Below are 21715 nucleotides of genomic sequence, written 5' to 3' on the forward strand. Positions count from 1 at the left end.
ATTGATATGCCATAAAACAAAAACAACCAACAACCCAAGTGCTGCAGTAATAAGTATAACTACCTTCACCATTAGTTGTACTGGTGCTACCAGATCAGGCCGTCTGAAGATACCGGCTTCATGACCAAAAATGCATCAAACATTGATGTTACTGTTTTCTTTTCGTTCTCTTTTACAAAACTCAGTCAATTTTCTGCATCACCAGTTTGATTATGCTGCAATGAATGAGAGACTAATACATTCAGAGAATGGCCGTTTCTTATATCTCTTTTATGTTCGTTGAGCCTTTTCTCTAATCTGTTGGCTTTCACCAATGCATATATGATGGCAGTTTTGGCAAGGAACAAATATATATATATATATATATATATATATATAATGCCTGCATTGGAAAATGGTTTGTTTTGAGAGATGTTTTGTTTTTAATGTTTATTTTATAGTTTGTGATGTGTTTTGTGTGATTGAAATTCCTACTTTGTTACACGTGTTGCAAATTATTGTATTAAGAAAATGTCTGTTTATAAGAGAAATGTCTAGTTATGATTTTTGCTTGTTTATCCTGGAAAATAATAATCATGACTTCAAACAAGCAAAAATAGTTAAATTTATTTCAAATAAATCGTGATGGAGACTTCTTGAATCAGCGTTTATTGCAAATTCAAGCACAATTAAACAACATGGAGGTTTCTATAATCCATAGCCATTAATAAGTAAACTTCTATTAAAAGAAAATAATTTAATTTTAGAGACAGGTTAACGCTTTCATACTATAGAAAACATGTATAATAATTAATACATATAATCAGTCAATAAATTACATAACAAAAATACACTCTTTCATTTCAGTTGCACATCCATATTTGAATAATAATGGATGTATTTGTTCCAAAACGAATATGAATTGCATCATATTTTTTTAAACAATAATAATAGTAACGACTATATGACATTAAAAAATCTTACTCTTTCACAATGCTATGACCCTCCTCCTTTTTTTTTGAATTTCCAACAATTTTTTTTGTTTTTGAAATGGAGCAAGGTCATATATTTCATTACATCAAAAAATATATTTTCAAATATTTGTACTGATGTTTTGTTTTCTTAATTTCATTCATTCAGAGGAAGTCTCGCAATAAAGAAGAGATGTTGATGAACACATAACTTTGTTCCTTTTTTATCTCTATCTTGTCAGAATATAATTTCCAGTATTCTCAATTGTTCCAAAAGTAAAGCCTCCTATTTTTTTAACCCAAAAAGTTGAAGAGCATCAAAGACACGAATGGTACCATTAAAACGAGCAACCTTTTGTGCTTTAGAATTTGTTTTTCTACATAGTCACCTCATTCTCAGGGCATTTTTGCCAGGAATTAAGTGATGCATTTCTATTTCTGACAATCCATCCATGCCAGAGGTTGGTTTATCTGAATCTCAAACTGTTAATATCTGCAACAGAGAGATTAAACTTTCAGGTCGTGAATGCATAAGTTCAATCATCATAGGAATACAAGTTGCAATCCCCTCTGATCCATTTGGGCAAAATAAAAACAATAGGAGATATTACTTTTGAACAGCCCTTGTGTGTGTGTGCACACATACACTACACTGAAGAGATCTTTATAAATATTGGTTATATAAATATTTAAATCCACCATAAGATTCAAAAGAATAGTGCACCAAAAGGTTTCCAATCAAGAGATGTTATGTTGCGGATACTAGCACAGATCAGGTAATCTAAATCGTTTAAAAATCCAGAAAAAGGGGATGGCACTTCCATATCTCAGTACATATGGTTTCTAGAGATGAACGACAGAGTACCAATTCTTGAGTGGAGCATTTTAAAATAGATGTTTGAAGTCTGATATATATTTGTTTTATTTATTCTAAAATAGTTCTGGCTTTTCTGACTGTACTGACATGCAGAAGTTCAAGTATAACGTGAACAGACTTCTTGGTGCTCAACTCCCTACATCTTAACAAATTTTGTCCCTAATAGTAGCCTCTTACACTCTTACATCCAAATAGCACTGTGCCTTTTTTGGGGATGAAAAAGCAGAACACACACATATATATTTTATATAAATTCACATGAATTCTTTCCAATATTGTTGCAAGGAATGAATGCAGCCCAAAATACAAATTTCCAGTTTTATTTATTTTTATTTTTTTTCTCAACGTCTTTCATTTTTATTTCATTACATTTTTGCGATCAAGAGCAGAGGACTGCTTGAAATATAAAAAATAAAACATTAAATATAAACAAACATCGTTTTTATGCTTCCCAAACCCTCATAATCTTGAAAATTCTATTCTAGAAGCATACATGGACATTTTATTTATATATATATATATATATATTCCTATAGCCAATAAAATTTCATTTTAGTGTTTTTCTTTTTCTTGTAAGAAAAATGTTTTTCTTTAATAAAAAAATGTTCATTATTTAATAAAAATGTGAAAAGAAATCTTTGTTTCTGTTTGGTAAATTAAAAGAAATTGCCACCCAAATTAAAAATATACTAGACTGTTTGTCTAGAAACTTATGCATTTCTTTTTGGTGTCTTAATCAAATTTCACACACAACTTAAAGAATCTCCAATGCTCAAAACGATGCTATCAGAATTGAAGTCCAGTGTTCCAATCACTTAGTCCTTTGCTGCTTTAAAAAGCTGAAAATTCTAACCTGTGTCTTTTATATAAACGCATCATCTAAAATCTATCATCTATATATTAATACGATAGCGTGTATAGCGTTATTTTGTGTGTCACACTTACATCTTTTTTCTTCCAAGTGACTGTCATTTAATTGTTATAACCTTCCATTTCTTGTAATAAATAATTTTACTAACAATTCTTCATAAGTTTTGGTTTCGATTTCGATTATAGCTGATGCCACTCAAGTCATCTTTTTTTTTTTTTTATGAATAATCTTACCAAGAATTCTTCATCAACTTTGGTTTCGATTATAGCTGAAGAAACTAAAGTTATATATATATATGTATGTATATATATATATATATATATATATATATATATATATATATATATATATACATATATATATATATATATATATATATATATATAAAGTTTTAGTTTCGGTTTCAATTCAAGCTGATGCACTCAAAACGTATGAATATATATTTTTTATTTTTGGAGTCACAACTTTATAATATATAAGAATCGATAAAAAATTGACTCTAATAATATATACAAAAATCTGCATAAATTAAAATATCATATTTAAGCATACTTTACAACTAGGCTATGCCGGGCGTCCCTTCTAGCTTAGATAAATACTTTTGCAGTTTTAACAAAGAAAGCTAGAATAATATCAAGGCGTCTCCATTTATGCTGAACATCAACAGAATGGCACCATCAATATATTACATGTGAAAGATTACATTGTGAAATTCCACAGGTCTCGCTAGTGTAAATTAAAATGTATCTGGAAATGATTTTAATGATCATATGACCTTTATGTCATAGGTGCTTCATTCCAACTTAAGCAATTTTGACTAATTGTTGACGTATGTGTTTTTGAGATGAGGACTAATTATTTGGATTCTTTGGACTATTGTTCTCATCTTGAGTGTCATTTTCACGTTTCGATGTAATCTTCAACGTTTTGGTGTGTTGAACTCTGGAATCATGGAATTTTGAACAAAACTCTTTATTTAATCCACGGAGAGGTAGCATGCTCTTGTTCTGTCAGTCATAATTGAGTAGAAGTTTAAGAGCCATAACATTATAACATAGATAAAATACTTGGTAAAATTCAGTTACATTCTGTTGGAGGTTGAAAATTCCATCCTCAGTGTGGACAGTGTTTAAACAACTTAGGATTTAACCATTGTCCAAAGAATCCAAATATGTTACGCGACATATAATCATGTTTTAAATGACCAAAAAATTCATACAGTGACTTGGTACCAGTGGAAGTTTGGGTGAAAAAAAGATTCAAGATACCACAATTAATGAATGAAAGAAGTGCTATGCCTACTAAAAAAAAAAAAAAACTCTAAATGGAAAAAAATATAAAAGGCCCATTGTTGGAATTCATGAAAATTGGATAGATGCGTTTCAGAGCAGAAAAGCAATAATTGGGTTAATGAATCTACTCTGGGAATATTGACCAATGTTTACTGGTTGAAATTTTTTTTTTTTTAAATCAAAGTGAATTGTAGATAGTCTTCATTAACACTATGCAACCATAGTCAATTGATGCATGGTCAAACATAACAGCTAAATAGTGGTCACACACTTGCTCTTTAGCATGTTTTGTGCCTCTTTCACGATTAACATCCCTCAGATTCACAGCTGTAGTAAAAAAAAAAAAAATCAATTCTGTTATGAATAAAACCGTCTATTTCATCGAACATACACACACAAAACTGCAGTGAGCTGCTGCGCTTTATGACCTACTATCCAGATTTCCCACACATAACCACCTTCTCATTCACACTTCATCTCAATCTTGTTGTTCTTCTTTGCTGAATGTTCCTCCTCCTCCTCCTCCTCCTCCTCCTCCTCCTCCTCCTCCTCCTTTTCCACCCTTTCCTCCTTTTCCTTTTTTCCTCCTCTTTTCCTCCCCCCATTTCCTTTCCTCCCCCCATTTCCTTTCCTCCCCCCTCTTCCTTTCCTCCCCGTCCCCTCTTCCTTTCCTCCTCGTCCCCTCTTCCTTTTCTTCTCATGGCTGACGGAACAAGAGTATGATACCGCCACCCATGGATTAAATATAAAATTCTATTTCAAATTCCATACAGATTCCCTAGTTCAATAAAATGCACTAGAAGGTTGGAAGTTACATCAGATGGAACATTGTGCAAATCACACTCAAGATGAGAACGAAAGTCTGAAGAATCCAAATAATTCAAATTGTCAATCCTCATCTCAAAAATTCAGGAACATAAGAAAACTCTGATTTGTGCTACGACTCGATTTTATTTCTCTTGTAATCAAATCTTGTGCTATGATTGCCAACTCCAACGTTGTGTGCTGCAGATTTCTTTTCTTTCATCTTTTCCTCTGGTTCTGGCCGTGTCAACATTTCTCACACATTGGCGACTGCCGAGGGGTGGGAGTGCACTGGCTCACAAGAAAATGAATAAAACAACACAAAATAAAGACTTTAACACTTTCTCTATATATATTAATTGCACTCTGGGTGCATATATGACACCATCGACCCTCTACACACTAAGGTCCACATTTGTCTTCTATTGAGGTTGTGCTCATCTGTCAGTTAATCAATTCATTTCTCCATCTCCTCTGAGCCACAATCTGCCTTTCACTGTCCCCAACTCTCCCAACCATTGTAAAAACCCAATCACTCCTAAAACTAACTTTAAAAATATATCTGGTCCTTTTGTTTCTGTCATCTGCCACACCTTGATTACACTTTGGCTCTCCTTTTGTCTACCTCAGTGAATAACTTCATTTCCACCATTCTAGACTGGTAAACCCATTTCCTATATCTTCCACGAATAAACTTGTTGCTTTTTGTTACATTTTTTTTGTTTTCAATTTTACTTTTTAACACTTTTTTGGGTGGGGTGTGTGGGGGGGGGGTTGACAGTATCACACTCTTTCTCTTTCCTTTGCTGTTTTTTTTTTCTTTCTCTCTCCATTTTGTCTCACTTCCCTTCCCCCATCTCTTTTAAATGTTAATTTTGCCATACTTCAAATGATTTATGATGAGAAGTAGAAGACTTGTTTCATCAATAAAATGGGTATATTTCTATGCTTGGTGTAGCAATTGGTTTCTGAAGATTAACAGAGGCACCACGTGAAGGTTTGCTACTTGCCCCCAAGTCATAAGTAACATCGATATGACACACAATAGCAAAAAAGCCTGGATGACAATAAAAAAAGTTAAACTCAGAAAAAGCTCCTCAGTTCCAAATTGCAGCCGTGACACCCAACCAAGTAGCCCAACAGCTTCTACTGAATGGCAAACCGCAACAAAAAGAAAGAGGACAGAAAAAGAGAATGAAAGACGAACTTAGCCATGTCATGCAAAACAGCAATGCCTATCTAGAACCATTCTCAGAAGCCGAAATAACCGCAGCAATATCTCAACTAAAAAATGGAAAGGCATCGGGCCTTGATGGAATAACCACAGAAATGGTAACACACTTTGGAACAAAAGAAAGTGGTTACTGTCATCTCTCAAACTCCCTCAAATCTGGAAAAAGGCAAGAGTAGTAGCCATTCTAAAACCTGGAAAAAAACCCACATCACCTAAGAGATACCGACCTATCTCCCTACTGTGCATTCTCTATAAACTAAATGAGCACATGATACTTGCCAGAATAATGGAAACAGTGGAAGAACAACTCTCACCTGACCAAGCTGGCTTTAGACCAGGTCGGTCATGTTGTAGCCAGATTTTAAACCTGACCAAAAAAATAACAGGTACTGTGTTTGTAGACCTTACAGCAGCCTATGACACTGTCAACCATAAGGCACTCATAATAAAAGTAGCCCAAATGATACAAAACTCAGTATTGGTGAGCATAATTGAATGTCTACTTAGTAATCGGCGTTTCCATGTTGCGATGGATGGCAAAAAGAGTAGATGGTTTATCCAAAACAATGGCCTCCCACAAGGTTCAGTTTTGGCTACAACCCTATTCAATATCTACACTAACGACCAACCACAATACCCAAAGATACAAAGATATATATATGCTGATGACCTATGCATCACCACCCAGACAAATAGTTTTGACATCATAGAAGAAAGACTCTCTGATGCCCTAGCCACTCTCTCTAGGTACTACAAAAAGTGGTACTTAAATGCAAACCCAAACAAGACCCAGGTTTGCGCCTTTCATCTTAATAATCACCAAGCAAATCTGAGACTAAAGAGTCATGTGGAATGACAACATGCTTACACATGAACCTTTCCCAGTCTACCTGGGAGTAACTCTGGACAGAACACTCTCTTTTAGAAAACACATTACCAAATTGAAAGGTAAGCTGTCATCATGAAACAGTCTTCTCAGTAAGCTTGCCACCAGCAATTGGAGTGGCGACCCCAAAACACTGAGGCAAACAGCTCTCACACTGTGCCATTCCATAGCGGAGTATTGTGCCCCAGGATGGGCAAGATCATGCCATGCCCATAAAATTGATGTAGAGCTGAACAACGCATACCGGACCATAACTGGTGCCCTAAGACCAACTCCCTTGCCAGCTCTATACTGCCTAACTGGTATTCCACCACCACATATCAGGCGAGAAGTCATCACCAGAATAGAACGGTACAAACAGCTTAATGACCACAGACACTCACTGTTTGGCCACTAATAAGTGAGACAAAGACTAAAATCTCGCAGTAGCTTCATCAATATAGAGGAAATCCATCCCAGGCAAGCTGCCTCCTATAGGATGGAACGATGGCGAGACTATAACAGCAGGAATAAAAATGAAGCCCTACCAGACCCAAAAGAAACACTCCCCCAGTGTTCAAACCTTGGTAGAAAAAACTGGGTGACTCTAAATAGAGCCAGAACCAAAGTAGGCAAAACAAAAGACAATCTCCACAAGTGGGGCCTAGACACGTCACCTTTATGTCCATGTGGAGAGGTACAAACGATGCAGCACCTTAGGGAAAACTGCTGAGTGGGTCCTCATTGCTCAAAGCAAGACCTTAAGGAGGCAAACAGCACCGCCATGCGATGGGTTAATTTCTATTGCGATAAGATATGATGATGATCAATAAAATTACTTCCTGCTCCCCTCCCATGTCTCTCTTAGTTTATTTCTTTGACCAAAAAATATACTTGTGTGTGTATATATATATGTAACCTTAAACATTTTTTTTTTTTTTACATAAAAAGTTTATTTTAACCACATTAAATAAAATGTTTTTTTTTTCTTTTATTTATAAGGATTTGATGGAAGGTTCTCAGGGACAGTATATTGCCTTAGAAAAAAAGATGCATGCCGATTATTCTGTATTAGAAAAAAAATATCACAAAGCCAAGAAATTGATAAAAGAATTTCAGCAGAGGTAAGTATTCATATATGTAAAGCATTTCATGTTTACACATTTAAAAGAAAATGAGGTTGTCTTACCAGCAAAAATAATGATTTGTGATTAATCTGGTGTCACTCAGGTAAACAATTCCAACTTTACCAATTTTAAAGTGAATTGTTCCACAATCAGATTATGCTGTCCCACCAACTAAAGCAATACACTTGTAAATAAAGACATGTCAAAAAGCAACATTTATTTTGACTTGAAGAATATCTAGCTGGCAATTATTTTTTTTTTCTGGTAAAAAGACAATATTTGTTTAAAAAGATATTAAATTGATACAATTTTAAATAAAAAATGAAAGACATTTGTTATCTATTTAAATAATATTTAGCTGACAATTGCAATCATTAATTTTTTAATAGAATATGGATCTGACTAACATTTATTTTGTAAGGAATATTATCATTAACAGTAAATTATGGATAAACCATTACATAAGTATGAATGTCTTAAATTGCAGAAAGTTTGGTTGGCCAAGGAAAACTTGGAAACAACTTATTGGACAATTTTTTTTAATATTTATTTTATTTTTATTTTTTTTTATATTTTATTTATTCACGTGTTTAATTTGTTTTTCTTGTCTTTTTTTCACACATCCTGTCTCCACAACATTTCATTTTATGATATATAGCATGTATTTTATCCTCGTGTGTGTGTATATATATATATATATATATATATATATATATATATATATATATATATAATTCTATCATTTCATTAAATGATTAAAGCTTTTCATTCTTTTTTATCAAATCAGAGAAAAAGATTTTATTCAAGAAAGAGAATCCTTGTTACAGCAACAAAACGAGAGGGACCAACAGTACAATGCTCTAGTGAAGTCATTAAAGGACAGAGTAAGTATGGAAATCCATTTTAGTAGTCATTATTTTTTTTATTATTCTAGTACCTTTTCTATTTTATCTTAAATACTTTTATTTTATCTTAGCAACTTTTTTTTTTTCAGGTTTATTTTGCCATATAACCAATCCTTAATGGTATTTCTTCAACAACATACTGGTGCTACCAGATCAGGCTGCCTATTGGCTTCCTGAGACGAAACGCACCTACATCGATTTCTGTTTTTGTTTTCTATTCTCTTTTGTAAAACTTAATTATGTTCTACAAAAACAAAATAAAAACAACAGCCCCCTCCCCTTCCCCCCTCCTTTTTTCCTTCTCTACTTCCTGGTTGACCCTGTCGGCAGGGCATTAGAATACGCCGACTGCCCCCCTGCAGAGGGTAAAAGTCCCTCAACGGGGCTACCTGTTGGCCGTGGGTGGCAACCCGTGATGCCTAGGAAAAGGATCCTGGTGGCTGAGCAACCGATGCCTAGGGAAAATAAAGGTACCTGTAGCAACACTCTACTTTGGCCTTGTACTAGGCTAGACGGGCGGTTGGAGAGGCCCGATCCAACCAATCGGCTAGTCATGTCAAGCCCTAACACTTACACTGAAAATGTCAATTATAACATCTAAATAAAATTTAAAAAAAAAACCCAACTTAATCCAAAGATAATACATTTCACTACTACAAACATAGACAAACCAGTTAAGTGTTAGAAGGCGATGGCAAGGGCCAATCAATTGATGAGACAAAAACCACACAACTGCTCCCTAACGAACGTTTCTATCAAACTGGGAAAGAAGAAACTAAAGGAGGAAACAGGAAATGATGGAACAAACTCAATCAATTGAGTATATCTCTTTTGTATCCCTGGGATGAAAGGGCGAATGGGTTTCCCCCCTAACATCTCCCAATTTCGGGCTCCGAGGAGGGTGGGGAGCAAGAGAGATGAAAATCTAAACAAACTTCTATGGATATAATAAACCCAAACAAAAAACCCAGAAATCAAAAAAATACTACAAAATCGAAAAGAACCCACTCTGACGTAACCAGCTCAGACAGTGAACAAGAATATAACTATGAAATAATTGATAAAGAAAAATATCCAAGATTCATAGTAATCGAAACCTTGGAAGGAAAAAAGATCAGCGATCTATCTCCATTCCTAATTGAAAAAATTCTGTCTCAAAACAGCAACCCAAAAACAGCAAAAAAAATGAAAAATGGCAATCTACTTGTCACAGTCGACAACTATAAAGACGCAAAAAACATCTTAGAGATGGAAAAATTCCATATCTATAAATGCAAAAGTTATGCTCATGAAAGACTAAACACATCAAAAGGTGTTATAAAAAGCCATGAATTAAGCTTGGCTACAGCAGAAGAAATAGAAAATGCCCTAAGAAAACAGGGAGTAATCGATCACGTCCGAATAAACATAAAAAGGAATGGTCAAACCATACCTACAAAAACCTACATACTAACTTTCAATACACCAAAAATTCCCAAAGAAATAAAAATCGGATACACAATAGAAAAAGTAGAACAATATATACCAGCCCCTCTGAGATGTTATAAGTGTCATAAATATGGACATAGCAGAGAAGCATGCAAAGGACAGAAAGTATGTGGAAAATGTGGCTTAAAAGAACCTAACCATACTGAAAGTGAATGCCCAAACGAAACAAAATGCCCAAATTGCCAAGAAAAACACCCAGCATACTCTAAAATATGCAAAATCTACACAAAAGAAAAAGAAATAGCCGAAATAAAATACAAACAAAACGTGCCCTTTCCTGAAGCAAGGAAAATAGCAAGCTCTCGAGAAAAAATAAACACTTACGCAGACATTACAAAAACTTCAAACCAAACAACCCAAAACCAAGACCTACTTAAACTAATCTCCGAACTCAAAAATTTAATTGAAACTTTAAAAACTAACCAAAACGAAAACAAGAAACAAATATCAGTATCTTTGAAAACTCAGTCAAATGATCTAAAACAAGTCCCAAAGAACAAAAAAGAACCCGAACAGCAAAAACCACAAATAAACCGTGAAAGATCCAAATCACGTACAAGGACAAAAGCAGAAGATAAAAACACAATACCTGGAAAGATGGAAACAGAACGGGAAAACACAAATCCTCTTTCCAAAAACCAAAGTAAACAAAAAACAGAGACAATACTAATCGAAAATGAAAACAAATTTGAATTGATTGAAATCGAGAGTCACAGGAAAAAATCTAGCTCCAAAAACAGAACTGATCAGGAAGAGAAAATGGAGACTGAGGAACCAAGCAGTTCAAGTAAACACAAAACAAAAACCACTCAAAACACAACAAACCAATAGAATAATAGATATAAAAACCTAAACAAAAACCAAACAGAAAAAAAAAAGGAAAAAAATTAATAAACAAACGAACTTACTTATGGAAATGAATAAAAACATCATACAGTGGAACTGTAGAGGCATAAAACCAAACTACGAAGAAATCAAACATATAATAGCACAATATGACCCCAGCATAATCGGCCTACAGGAAACTCTTCTAAAAGAAACAGACACCATCAACTTCAAAGGATACCACATCTACAATCAAACAAACAGATCACAAGCAGATAATCGACCCACAGGTGGCACTTCAATTATAATAAAAAAACAGATACCACATATAAAATTACAACTCCAAACAAACCTTCAAACAATAGCAATTAAAGTTACACTTCACCGACCAATAACCATTTGTTCAATATACATTCCACCTAAACATAAACTAAACAAAACCGAAATTGAAGATCTTATAACACAACTCCCCATACCTTTTATATTAATGGGGGACTTCAACGCCCATAACAAAATGTGGGGAAGTGAGAATATTAATCAAAATGGGAAAACCATTGAATCATTACTGGAATCACCTGAAGTAACTATATTCAACGACAAAACACACACATACCTTCACCCAGGCACAGGAACAACATCAGCTATCGACCTAACACTATGCTCCCCCACAATATTTATGGACTTCCAATGGGAGGTACATAACGACCAGTGTGGCAGCGATCACTTCCCAATTTTTCTCAAAACCCAAGAACCTACAACAGAAGAATCAAAACCAAAATGGCAAATTAATAAAGCTAACTGGACTGAATTTAGCAAACTTTGCACAAATCTAATTAATCAAGAAATAGTTAACAAACCAGATCCTATGTTAGCTTTCACCAATACACTAAACGAAATAGCAACCAAGACAATCCCAAAATCTTCCACCAAACCACACCCAAAATCAACGCCATGGTTCACAATAGAATGTAAGCAAGCAATAACCAACAGGAAAAAAATGCTAAAAAACTTCAAACTACATCCTACAAAACCCAACCTTCAAAAATACCTACAAGCACGAGCAAAAGCACGCTATATTATAAAAAAAAGCAAAAAAGAAACCTGGCAAAACTATATTTCCAAATTGAACAACAACACGCCATCAAAAAAAACATGGGAAATAATAAGAAAAATAACTGGAAAAAAAATTGGAACACCAATAAATAATATAAATACACCAAATGGTAGACAAACTATAGACAAAAAAGAAATAGCAAACATAATCGCAAATGAATTCAGCCAAAACTCATCATCCAACCACTACTCCCCCAAATTCCAAAAATACAAAAACAACGCAGAAAAAGAAAAACTCAATTTCACATCCAATAACAAAGAATACTATAACACCTCTTTCACTATAACAGAACTAAAAAATGCAATTCATAAAAGTAAAGATACAGCTACTGGTCCAGACGACATCCACTATCAATTTCTAAAACACATGCCAGACACATCTCTCAACATTCTCTTACAGATAATTAACAAAATATGGTGGACTAACAATTTTCCAAAACACTGGCTCGACTCCAATATCATCCCAATTCCTAAAGCAGGAAAAGATCACTCCAACCCTACCAATTATCGTCCTATCGCCTTAACAAGCTGTATATGCAAAACAACAGAAAGGATGGTCAATACAAGACTAATGTGGCATTTAGAAAAATATAACCTCATTTCTACACACCAAAGCGGATTTAGACAAAATCAAGGTACTAATGACCAACTTATTCGGCTAGAAACATATATTCGTAACGGTCTAATAAGAAACCACCACGTGGTCTCAATCTTTTTTGATATCGAAAAGGCGTATGACACCACGTGGAGATATGGAATCTTGAAAGATATTCATAATATGGGAATCAGAGGAAACCTAGCAAAATTTATCCAAGAATTCCTATCCCACAGAACATTTAAAGTATGCTTAGGAAATACAACATCAGATCAACACACACAAGAAACAGGGGTACCACAGGGTAGCGTACTTTCTGCCACCCTTTTTCTAATTAAAATCAACAGTATAATCGAAAATGTTAACATGGGATTCGAAAAAACACTATTTGTTGATGACTTTTCAATAACTTACTCATCACCAAATATGCCAACTATTGAAAGACAAATGCAACATTGCCTTAACAAAATAGACCTTTGGGTTAACCAAAATGGATTTAAAATGTCCAAAAGCAAAACCACATGTATCCACTTTTGTAGGAAACGAAAATATCACCTTGACCCACAGCTCAAACTAGATGGACAACCAATACCAGTAGTACAACACACCAAATTTCTAGGGATCATTTTAGACAACAAACTAAACTTCAAGGAGCACATTAACAAATTAAAACAAAAATGCTTAAAAGCAATAAATATCTTAAAAATAGTATCAAAACTAGATTGGGGAGCAGATCAAGCTACAATGCTCAAAATATATCGCTCACATATCAGATCCAAACTGGATTATGGTTGTGCCATATACAGCTCTACTTACAAATCCTACAAAAACAAACTACTAACAATACAGAATCAAAGTTTAAGACTCAGCCTGGGAGCCTACCGAACTTCTCCAATGGAAAGCCTTCATGTAGAAGCCCAAGAACTACCCCTGCACTTAAGATGGAAAAAACTAGCGTTACAATACGCAACAAAACTACAAACCAACCCCGAAAACCCAACATACAAAACTACCTTCAACTTACAATGTACAAACTCTTATTCAAGGAAACCAAAAAGTATACCCTCCTTTGGACACAGAATTAAAGAAATAATACATCAAATCAATGAAAACCCCGACAATATAATTACTCAGAAAACAAACGACAGACCCCCATGGACATTACACAACCCAGAAACCGACATAACACTTACTACTTACAAGAAAAACATTACAAATAATATAACAAACAGAAGCAACTTTGGAGAACTAAGAGAAAAATATGCAGAATACATAGAAATATACACCGATGGGTCTAAAACTATAAACGGAACAAGCGCAGCATGCACAGATGGACAAAATCAATATCAAATAAGACTGCCCAACGAGGCTTCAATATATACAGCCGAACTGCAGGCCATCAAAATAGCTCTCAAACACATCAAAGACATCAACGAACAAAAAGCCATAATATATACAGACTCCCTATCCTGTATCATGGCCCTTGAAGTAAAATCTAAACATCCTTTTATCACAGAAATTATACAAGAATACAATGAAATAACCGAAAAAAACAATAAAAAAATTATAATAGCCTGGATACCAAGTCATGTCGGCATTCCAGGAAATGAAAAAGCAGACAAACTGGCTAAAGAAGCCACAAACCACCAAATGGAAAAAATTAAAATACCACACACAGACCTAAAAAGAAAAATCAACGAATATATAGAAAACATGTGGCAAGAGGAATGGAACAAATGCACTACAAACAAATTGCATGAACATCAACCAATAATTAAAAACGAAAAACAAAAAATTTTTAAAGGAAGAAGAGAAGAAATTGTACTAAACCGAATAAGAATCGGACATACAAAATTAACTCATTCCTACCTAATCAAAGCGGAGGAAACACCAAATTGCACACTCTGCAATCAACAACTAACAATTAAACATCTACTGACAGAATGTAGAAAACACAAACACACTCAGAAGAAATATTTTAAAACAACAAACATTAGAAAAGTGTTCCAGGAAGTGGAACCCCAACAAATCATAAACTATTTAAAAGAAACAAATGTATTCAAACTCCTATAAAGCAAACAAGTAAAATTCAGTTTAGAAAAACAAATCTCTTACAACTAAAACAATTTTTCAGAAAACCTAAAACATCTTGCTTCAAAAGATAAACTTTTTCAAGAAACTTAAAAATTTTTTACAAGAAACTGAAAATCTATTATACCAACAAAACTTTTTTGGCATTAAATGACTCTTAGAGGTTGAAATGCCGTTAAACAAATACACTCACTCACTCACTCACTCAACAACATAAGTTTTTTTTATTTTTTATTTCTTGCTGTCATTGTTATTTACAACTTTATAATATAATGTTATATAAATAAATGGCATTAACAAAGATTAAACTATTTGTTTGTATGATTAATATTTTTTTTAATTCTTTTTAATATTTGCAGATGTATGTAGTCAACAATAATAGTTGGGGTGGAACCTATTTTCTCCGAATCATTCAATTTGAATTAAATTTCTTTTTTGTAAAGTTAAAAATAAAAGATTACTGTCAAACATTACAAGGGAGTTAACTCTGTTTTGCAAAACATTAATAATGCATTGCTTTTCATTTTGTAGATATTCCAGTTGGAGCATGATTTAGCCGAAACCCAAAAGGCTGCCGGCCTACCAGTTCTTATCCCAAGAGATTCAATTTCTCCTAATCAAAGAATAGAAAAACCCACTATTGCCTTGGGTACCGGCAGAACTTTACCAAAATCTCCAGGTAAGACCTTAAATTTATAAACACTTGCAATGAAAGAAGCAGCCATTTTTAATTTTTTTTTTTTTTTTTTTTATCGACCTGAAACTTTGATTTCAATCATCTTTTAAAAAAGTTTGTTTTGAAATGTTTTTCATTGGATGGTATTAGAGAACAAAGATTTGATTTATTTAAAATTTTTATTTGAAAGCCTTTTTCATAAAGTATCTTTTGGATTATACTTTAACAAGTTTATATTTTTATTTAAAATGAAATATTCATATAAAAATGTCTGAATTGTGAAGTTAAAAAAAATGGTGAAAGTTAAAAAAAAAAAACAAAACAAATTGTTATAGAAAGCAGAAAAATAGAAAATGAAAATAAATTTGCTTCCTGAATTCTAAATACTTCATCCAGCAGTTTTTTACTTTCTAACTTTTGTACGATATATTTGCGTGTACAAAATTTATGGACACATTTGAACATTAGCTGAAATCTCTCTAAAACTCTTTTGGCTATCATTCCATCGGGAGAAAAATTGATAGTAATGAAAATAATTTTAATGGTGTAAATAAAGAGCAATAGGGGATCTTTTTTATGTATATTTAAGGTGCCAAATGACAAACAATTTAATTCAATAAACAAGTATAAGTTGATTAAAATGGCACCACCCTTTCTTTTACACCCTTGCCGTGCCATTTTAATCACTTTATACTCGTGTACTGAATTAAATTATTTATTTTAATCTTTTGACACCTTAAATATATATGAAAAGATCCCCCTATTGCCCCTTAATTTTGCCATTAATATTATTTTCATTGTTACGGATTTTTCTTGTGATGAGATGATAGCCAAAAGAGCTCTAGAGAGATATTCGCTCATGTTCAAATGTGTTATATATATATATATATATATTCTAAATGGATATTAGCAATTATTTTTATACCTACAGACATTAGTATTTTATGCTTATGCAATCATCAGTGTAGGAAGTAATAATTACTGCTGTTCAAGAGATCTGAACACTTCATAGGCTAGCATTCTACCTCAAGGCCATTGGCAATTAACACAAGAATTGAGGTAAATAAAGTACCTATAAATGCCAAATCAGCAAACCCATTGCTCTTCATTATAGTTCTTGTCACATTCTGTTTAATTTTTTTTTCTTTTACATGCTGTCATGCATTAGATGGTTTTTAGAAATTGATTTCCAAACTGAATCTATCCCTTGCCAGGTCTTCATTTGTTTTTTCCTCTCAAATCTATCCTTATCACTTTCATGTTTTCCTTGTCCTTCATTTATAAAGTGAACCTGTAACTTCAACTCTTCTACTAATTTTACTAATCTAAGAACTCTCCATTATTTCGATGCAGCTGTGTTATCAAAGTTTCCTTTTTTGCGCATATCTTCCTATGATGCCTACCTTTAAGACTTGTATTACACACAGATTGTATCCTTTCTCTCCATTCAACATATGCCCTCAACTCTCACTGATCAGGTTTGACTGGAAGACTAAGAATACTACAATTTGAGATAGATATATATATATATATGAGAGAGAGAGGGGGATAAACCTTTTAATTTTTTCAAGGTATTTTTTCCTTCTATTTTCAAAAATCTCATGTGTATACTGTTCAGATCCTTAGATACTAAAAAGACATTGGAGAAAAGATGTGATTTTTTTTAGGTACATTTTAGAGATATGATCAGTTTTCGTTTTCTAAAAACCAGGACTTCCCATTAAATAATATGTATTTATATCCAAAACATTGGATTAAATCAAATTTGTTGGTTATTTATAATTCTTTATAATCCATGATACACTTTTAATAATTGGATTGAATATGGCTGTTTCTTTTATTGCTGAATTGAATAATAAAAAAAGAAAAACCTCTGCTGTTCTTCTGGGATTATTTGGTCATGGTGGTGGAAATAGAATCAATTTGGTGTTGGGATAGAATTCTGATATTTTTGTTTGGGGGTGGGGGGGTGATGGAATTCTTCACAGACTTAATTTTACATATGGAAATCTACTCACAGCTTTTTATTTTATTTTATTTTTTTTTATATAAAAAAATTTACAGATAATTTAAATACCAAATCCACTCAAGTTTTATTTTTTTATTATTTGGCTACTGTTTACATCTTGGATGTCATTCTCACAACATTGTCATCCAACCTTTTTCAGTTGTTTCAATCTTTATCTAAAAAACTGATGTTTCATTGGCCGAAATGTAAGAATAACATCCAAGATGAGAAGAATGGTCCAAATTATCAATCCTCATCTCAAAAAATTCAGGAACATACTAATGCCACTCAATTTAGTAAAAATAAATTTCAATTTTTTAACATTTTCAAATATTTTTTTTATTTATGCCGTTTACTTTAATGTGTTATCCATTTTTATATATATATATATATATATATATATATATGGCATAATCACTTTGACACACTGGTTTGTTAGATCACCAAAGTTAAGCATTGTTCAGCTTGGGCAGTAGTAAAATGAGTGACCACTTGAGAACGCAAGATGCTTTATGTGTTCTCTACTTATCTCTGTATTCATTCCTGTTGTCCTGGACTTCTTACCACTGGAATAAAGCAGTGTCAACTTAGGAAAGCAGCAGTTAGGATTGCACAACCCTTCCCAATTCAGCAAAAGTTAACCATCAGATAAAATGTCATCATTTTGAGAAGACATGTGTACAGACTTCCTCAATGTTTTATATCAGTGAACACAAAATATCTGATTGGATTTTAACTCTTTTTAGTTTTTAACAATAGTTAGTCATTTACTTATGTATGTGGGTAAAAATATATAAAGAAAAAAAAATACCTGCCATCTGGTGGCTATTAATACAGCTCTAAGTACTTTGAAATATATAACTTACATTACATGTCTTCATTATAAACCTATTGTAATTTAAAAAAATAGTTTGTATTTAATTACCTCCCTTGAAAATAGTGAACATACTATCTCTGATTAGCATTGGCTGAAGAGAGCTTGATATGGGTATCTAAAACAGTTCCTAATTATCAGATTGTAAACCGATGGTACCAATAACTTATCTCATCTAAAACTTTCTGTAAACAAAATATAAATTATATGCTCTTATTTTCGGATTTTCCTTAAAATTGAGCACTCTGCTGAATTTCTTTTTCCAAAACTAATATATACACATTGTCAAATTGAATATTGAAATGCCCATATCTTTAGTTCTTTGTGATGAAACTACATGAAAATTTACAGGCTTTTTGAAGATTATAATACTATTCTAAGGTTAAAATTTTATAATTTGTAAAAAATAACCTATATTTTCAAATGAATAAAATATGCCCAAATTTGTCTACATTTGTATATATAGTGTCCTAGCAAGCTAGCTTTAGTTTTGCTGCATCTGCTGTCTCCCTTGCCAGGCCACTAATAGAACAATAAAATTACAAATAACATGAAACACCAATCTCTGTATTAATAAAATGGAAACGATTTTTCCTCTATAACTATTGACAGTATAGGAAAACGATGGCATTCTTATGCAAAGCTTTAACACTCAACATTTCCAATAAATAATGCAGCATATTTTTGCACAAGAATACACACATTTTGGTTCTGGTTAATAAATGCTATAACTTACCCTGCCTGACTCATTTTTTTAAAACATAATCCCACATAGGTAGTAGCAAATATTTTTTTCCCCTCTTTAAATTTAATCCTCTCATGGAATCCAAAAGCACTGAGTTTTAAAAAAAATTTTTCATAGTCATACATACCAACAGGTCACAAAAAAAAACTTATTCACCTTCTTACGTTCAATCATTTACTACATACTAATATTAGATTAAAAACTTGAAATAAGAAACAATCCCCTTTCATTCTTAGTTTAACAGAATGACAGAATAGCTGCCAATCAGCAGGTGTACTTACACAGTACCGTTAGAAGTAGTTGTAATCCCGATTAACAGTTTGTATTTTCAAACACGGACAGAAATATTCTCAGTGTTGCTCCAGAATACACTTAACCAAACTAAAACTTCCATTTCATTTCAAACTTTTTTTTTTTTTTCTTCAATATTAAATCACACCATTTTTTTTTTAATTACTCATCGAAAAAATGGATACACATTTCTTTGGATGACATATTTACAAAACTCACAATTTTCCACTCTCACTTCACATCATTCATAGCTATGGAAGCACAAAACGGCAGAAACTTATGTTTCTTTTTTTATTATTTTACTTTAAATTTGATTCTGTAGTGAATGTTAAAACACCATTCTATATCACTTCTTGGCATTCGTAGATAAATACACTACTTTGCCTGTTGCTGCTATTGTGACTAATACTAGTAGTATTGTTGTTTGCATTTTCATTACTACTTTTATTTGTTATCAATCTTATTCCTATTGTTAATGCTACTACTTATAATATGACAGTTTATCTAATGTTAGGCATAATCACACACGATTTACTCATTACACTTTGTGGCATTCATGTCTGTAGAACGGCAGAAAATTACTTTTTTTTTTTTTTTACAGTCAGAAATAAGTCACACATCATCCCCTATGACTATGCAATCCCTACAGCTAGGTACCTAGAAAACGGAGCTATTAAATCTGACATAGTGATATAGGACAAGGAGAAAGAAGCAACCTTAGTAGAAGTTAATGTCCCCCAATGATGCCGAGTTAAACAGAGCTGAAAAGGAAAGAAAACGAAATACCAAGGTCTTATGTGCAACATGAAAAGAAATTGCAATCTTAGGAAGATCTCTGGCATTCCAGTAATTATAGCAGCAGTAATTATACCTGGCAAATATACCCGGTGAATCAAGTGCAAGAGAGATTCAAACAATTGCACTTAAAAGGATGGTCAGAATCTTAAATCTTTCGATTGGAATATATGAGATAACAGGTAAATGTTTGACATCTGGTAGGATGCCCCACCCCTAGCTTTAATGAATTGATGAGAAAAGTTTAAAAACACACACACATATATATATATATATATGTATATGTATGGTAAAACTGGTAATTAGTAAAAACCTGAGAAGAGTGCTCAATATTATTGCAGAGCAAATATGTGTTTTATTTTTTTTATTACCGTTTTATCTGTTTGGTTACATATGTTTCGGATGTTGGATCGTAAACATGGTCCAACATCTGAAACATGTAACTAAACAGATAAAACGGTAATAAAAAAATAAAACATATTATTGATTTGGTATTTAGCTGATAAGATAGATGTGATTAGTGAAAAAAAAACTTTCACATTTATTCATTGAAATATAACATAGAACACATTCTCAACTGTCACTGGCCAAGTTTTACTTCCATACATGAAAAAAAAATTTTTATTTCTTCAGTTTTGTGATTGAGTTACGTTTGAAAAGATTTTTTTAATTAGGTGTAATCTATAATTCACTATACAAGTTACAATCTCTCTCTACTATCTATTTCTCTGTCCTCTGTTCATCCACTTTCTTAATGTCTTTGTTAAAATTTTGGGAAACGGTAACTCCTTTTTTTTTTTTTCATAATTATGTAATTTACTTGTGTGACTGTATTCGGGAAAAGCATGCATACAAATTAGATGGCAAAATACGAATATGAATAATAAATCACCCCAAAAAAATTTTATATATAAATCAAATCAAATAAAAATACTGGTAAAAAATAAAGTATAATAAGCCAAGTAAAAAGGCAGTTAAGATATGTTCATCTATGTAATGTCTAAATGTTTAACAAAGATGCTATACAGAAGTAAAGAGACTAATTATTTTTAATCATGCAAGCAAAATATCTCGGATATGTCACAGATTATGATTTCTTTTTCATGAAATCAAAGTAGAATAGAATGTAGTAGTTGTGACCCAACAGGTCATGAATACATTTAATATTTGATAAAGTTGTAGATTGTACTGAAATCTTTTAAAAAATAAAGTCTATTCAACAAGTTTTTTAGTCATTATTTACCATGTTATAAATTTATTCTAGGTTGAAAATATTCAAACGATTAGCA

At 32.6% G+C, this 21715-nt stretch overlaps 1 protein-coding gene across 27 annotated transcripts in view; it reads left to right on the forward strand.

The window, feature by feature from the left end:
• LOC145303571 (uncharacterized) overlaps positions 1-21715 on the forward strand; it is a 612784-nt gene that overhangs the window by 493453 nt on the left and 97616 nt on the right. For all 27 annotated transcript variants that reach the window (XM_080145085.1, XM_080145093.1, XM_080145097.1 and 24 more), the window contains 3 exons: positions 7896-8017; positions 8808-8904; positions 15569-15716. In XM_080145085.1, coding sequence (XP_080001211.1) covers positions 7896-8017; positions 8808-8904; positions 15569-15716 — 367 coding nt within the window. The remainder of the gene's footprint in view (positions 1-7895; positions 8018-8807; positions 8905-15568; positions 15717-21715) is intronic.

Source organism: Euprymna scolopes, chromosome 19 (assembly GCF_053919585.1).
Source record: "Euprymna scolopes isolate OS-2025 chromosome 19, ASM5391958v1, whole genome shotgun sequence".
NCBI classification, from domain to species: Eukaryota; Metazoa; Mollusca; class Cephalopoda; order Sepiida; family Sepiolidae; genus Euprymna; species Euprymna scolopes.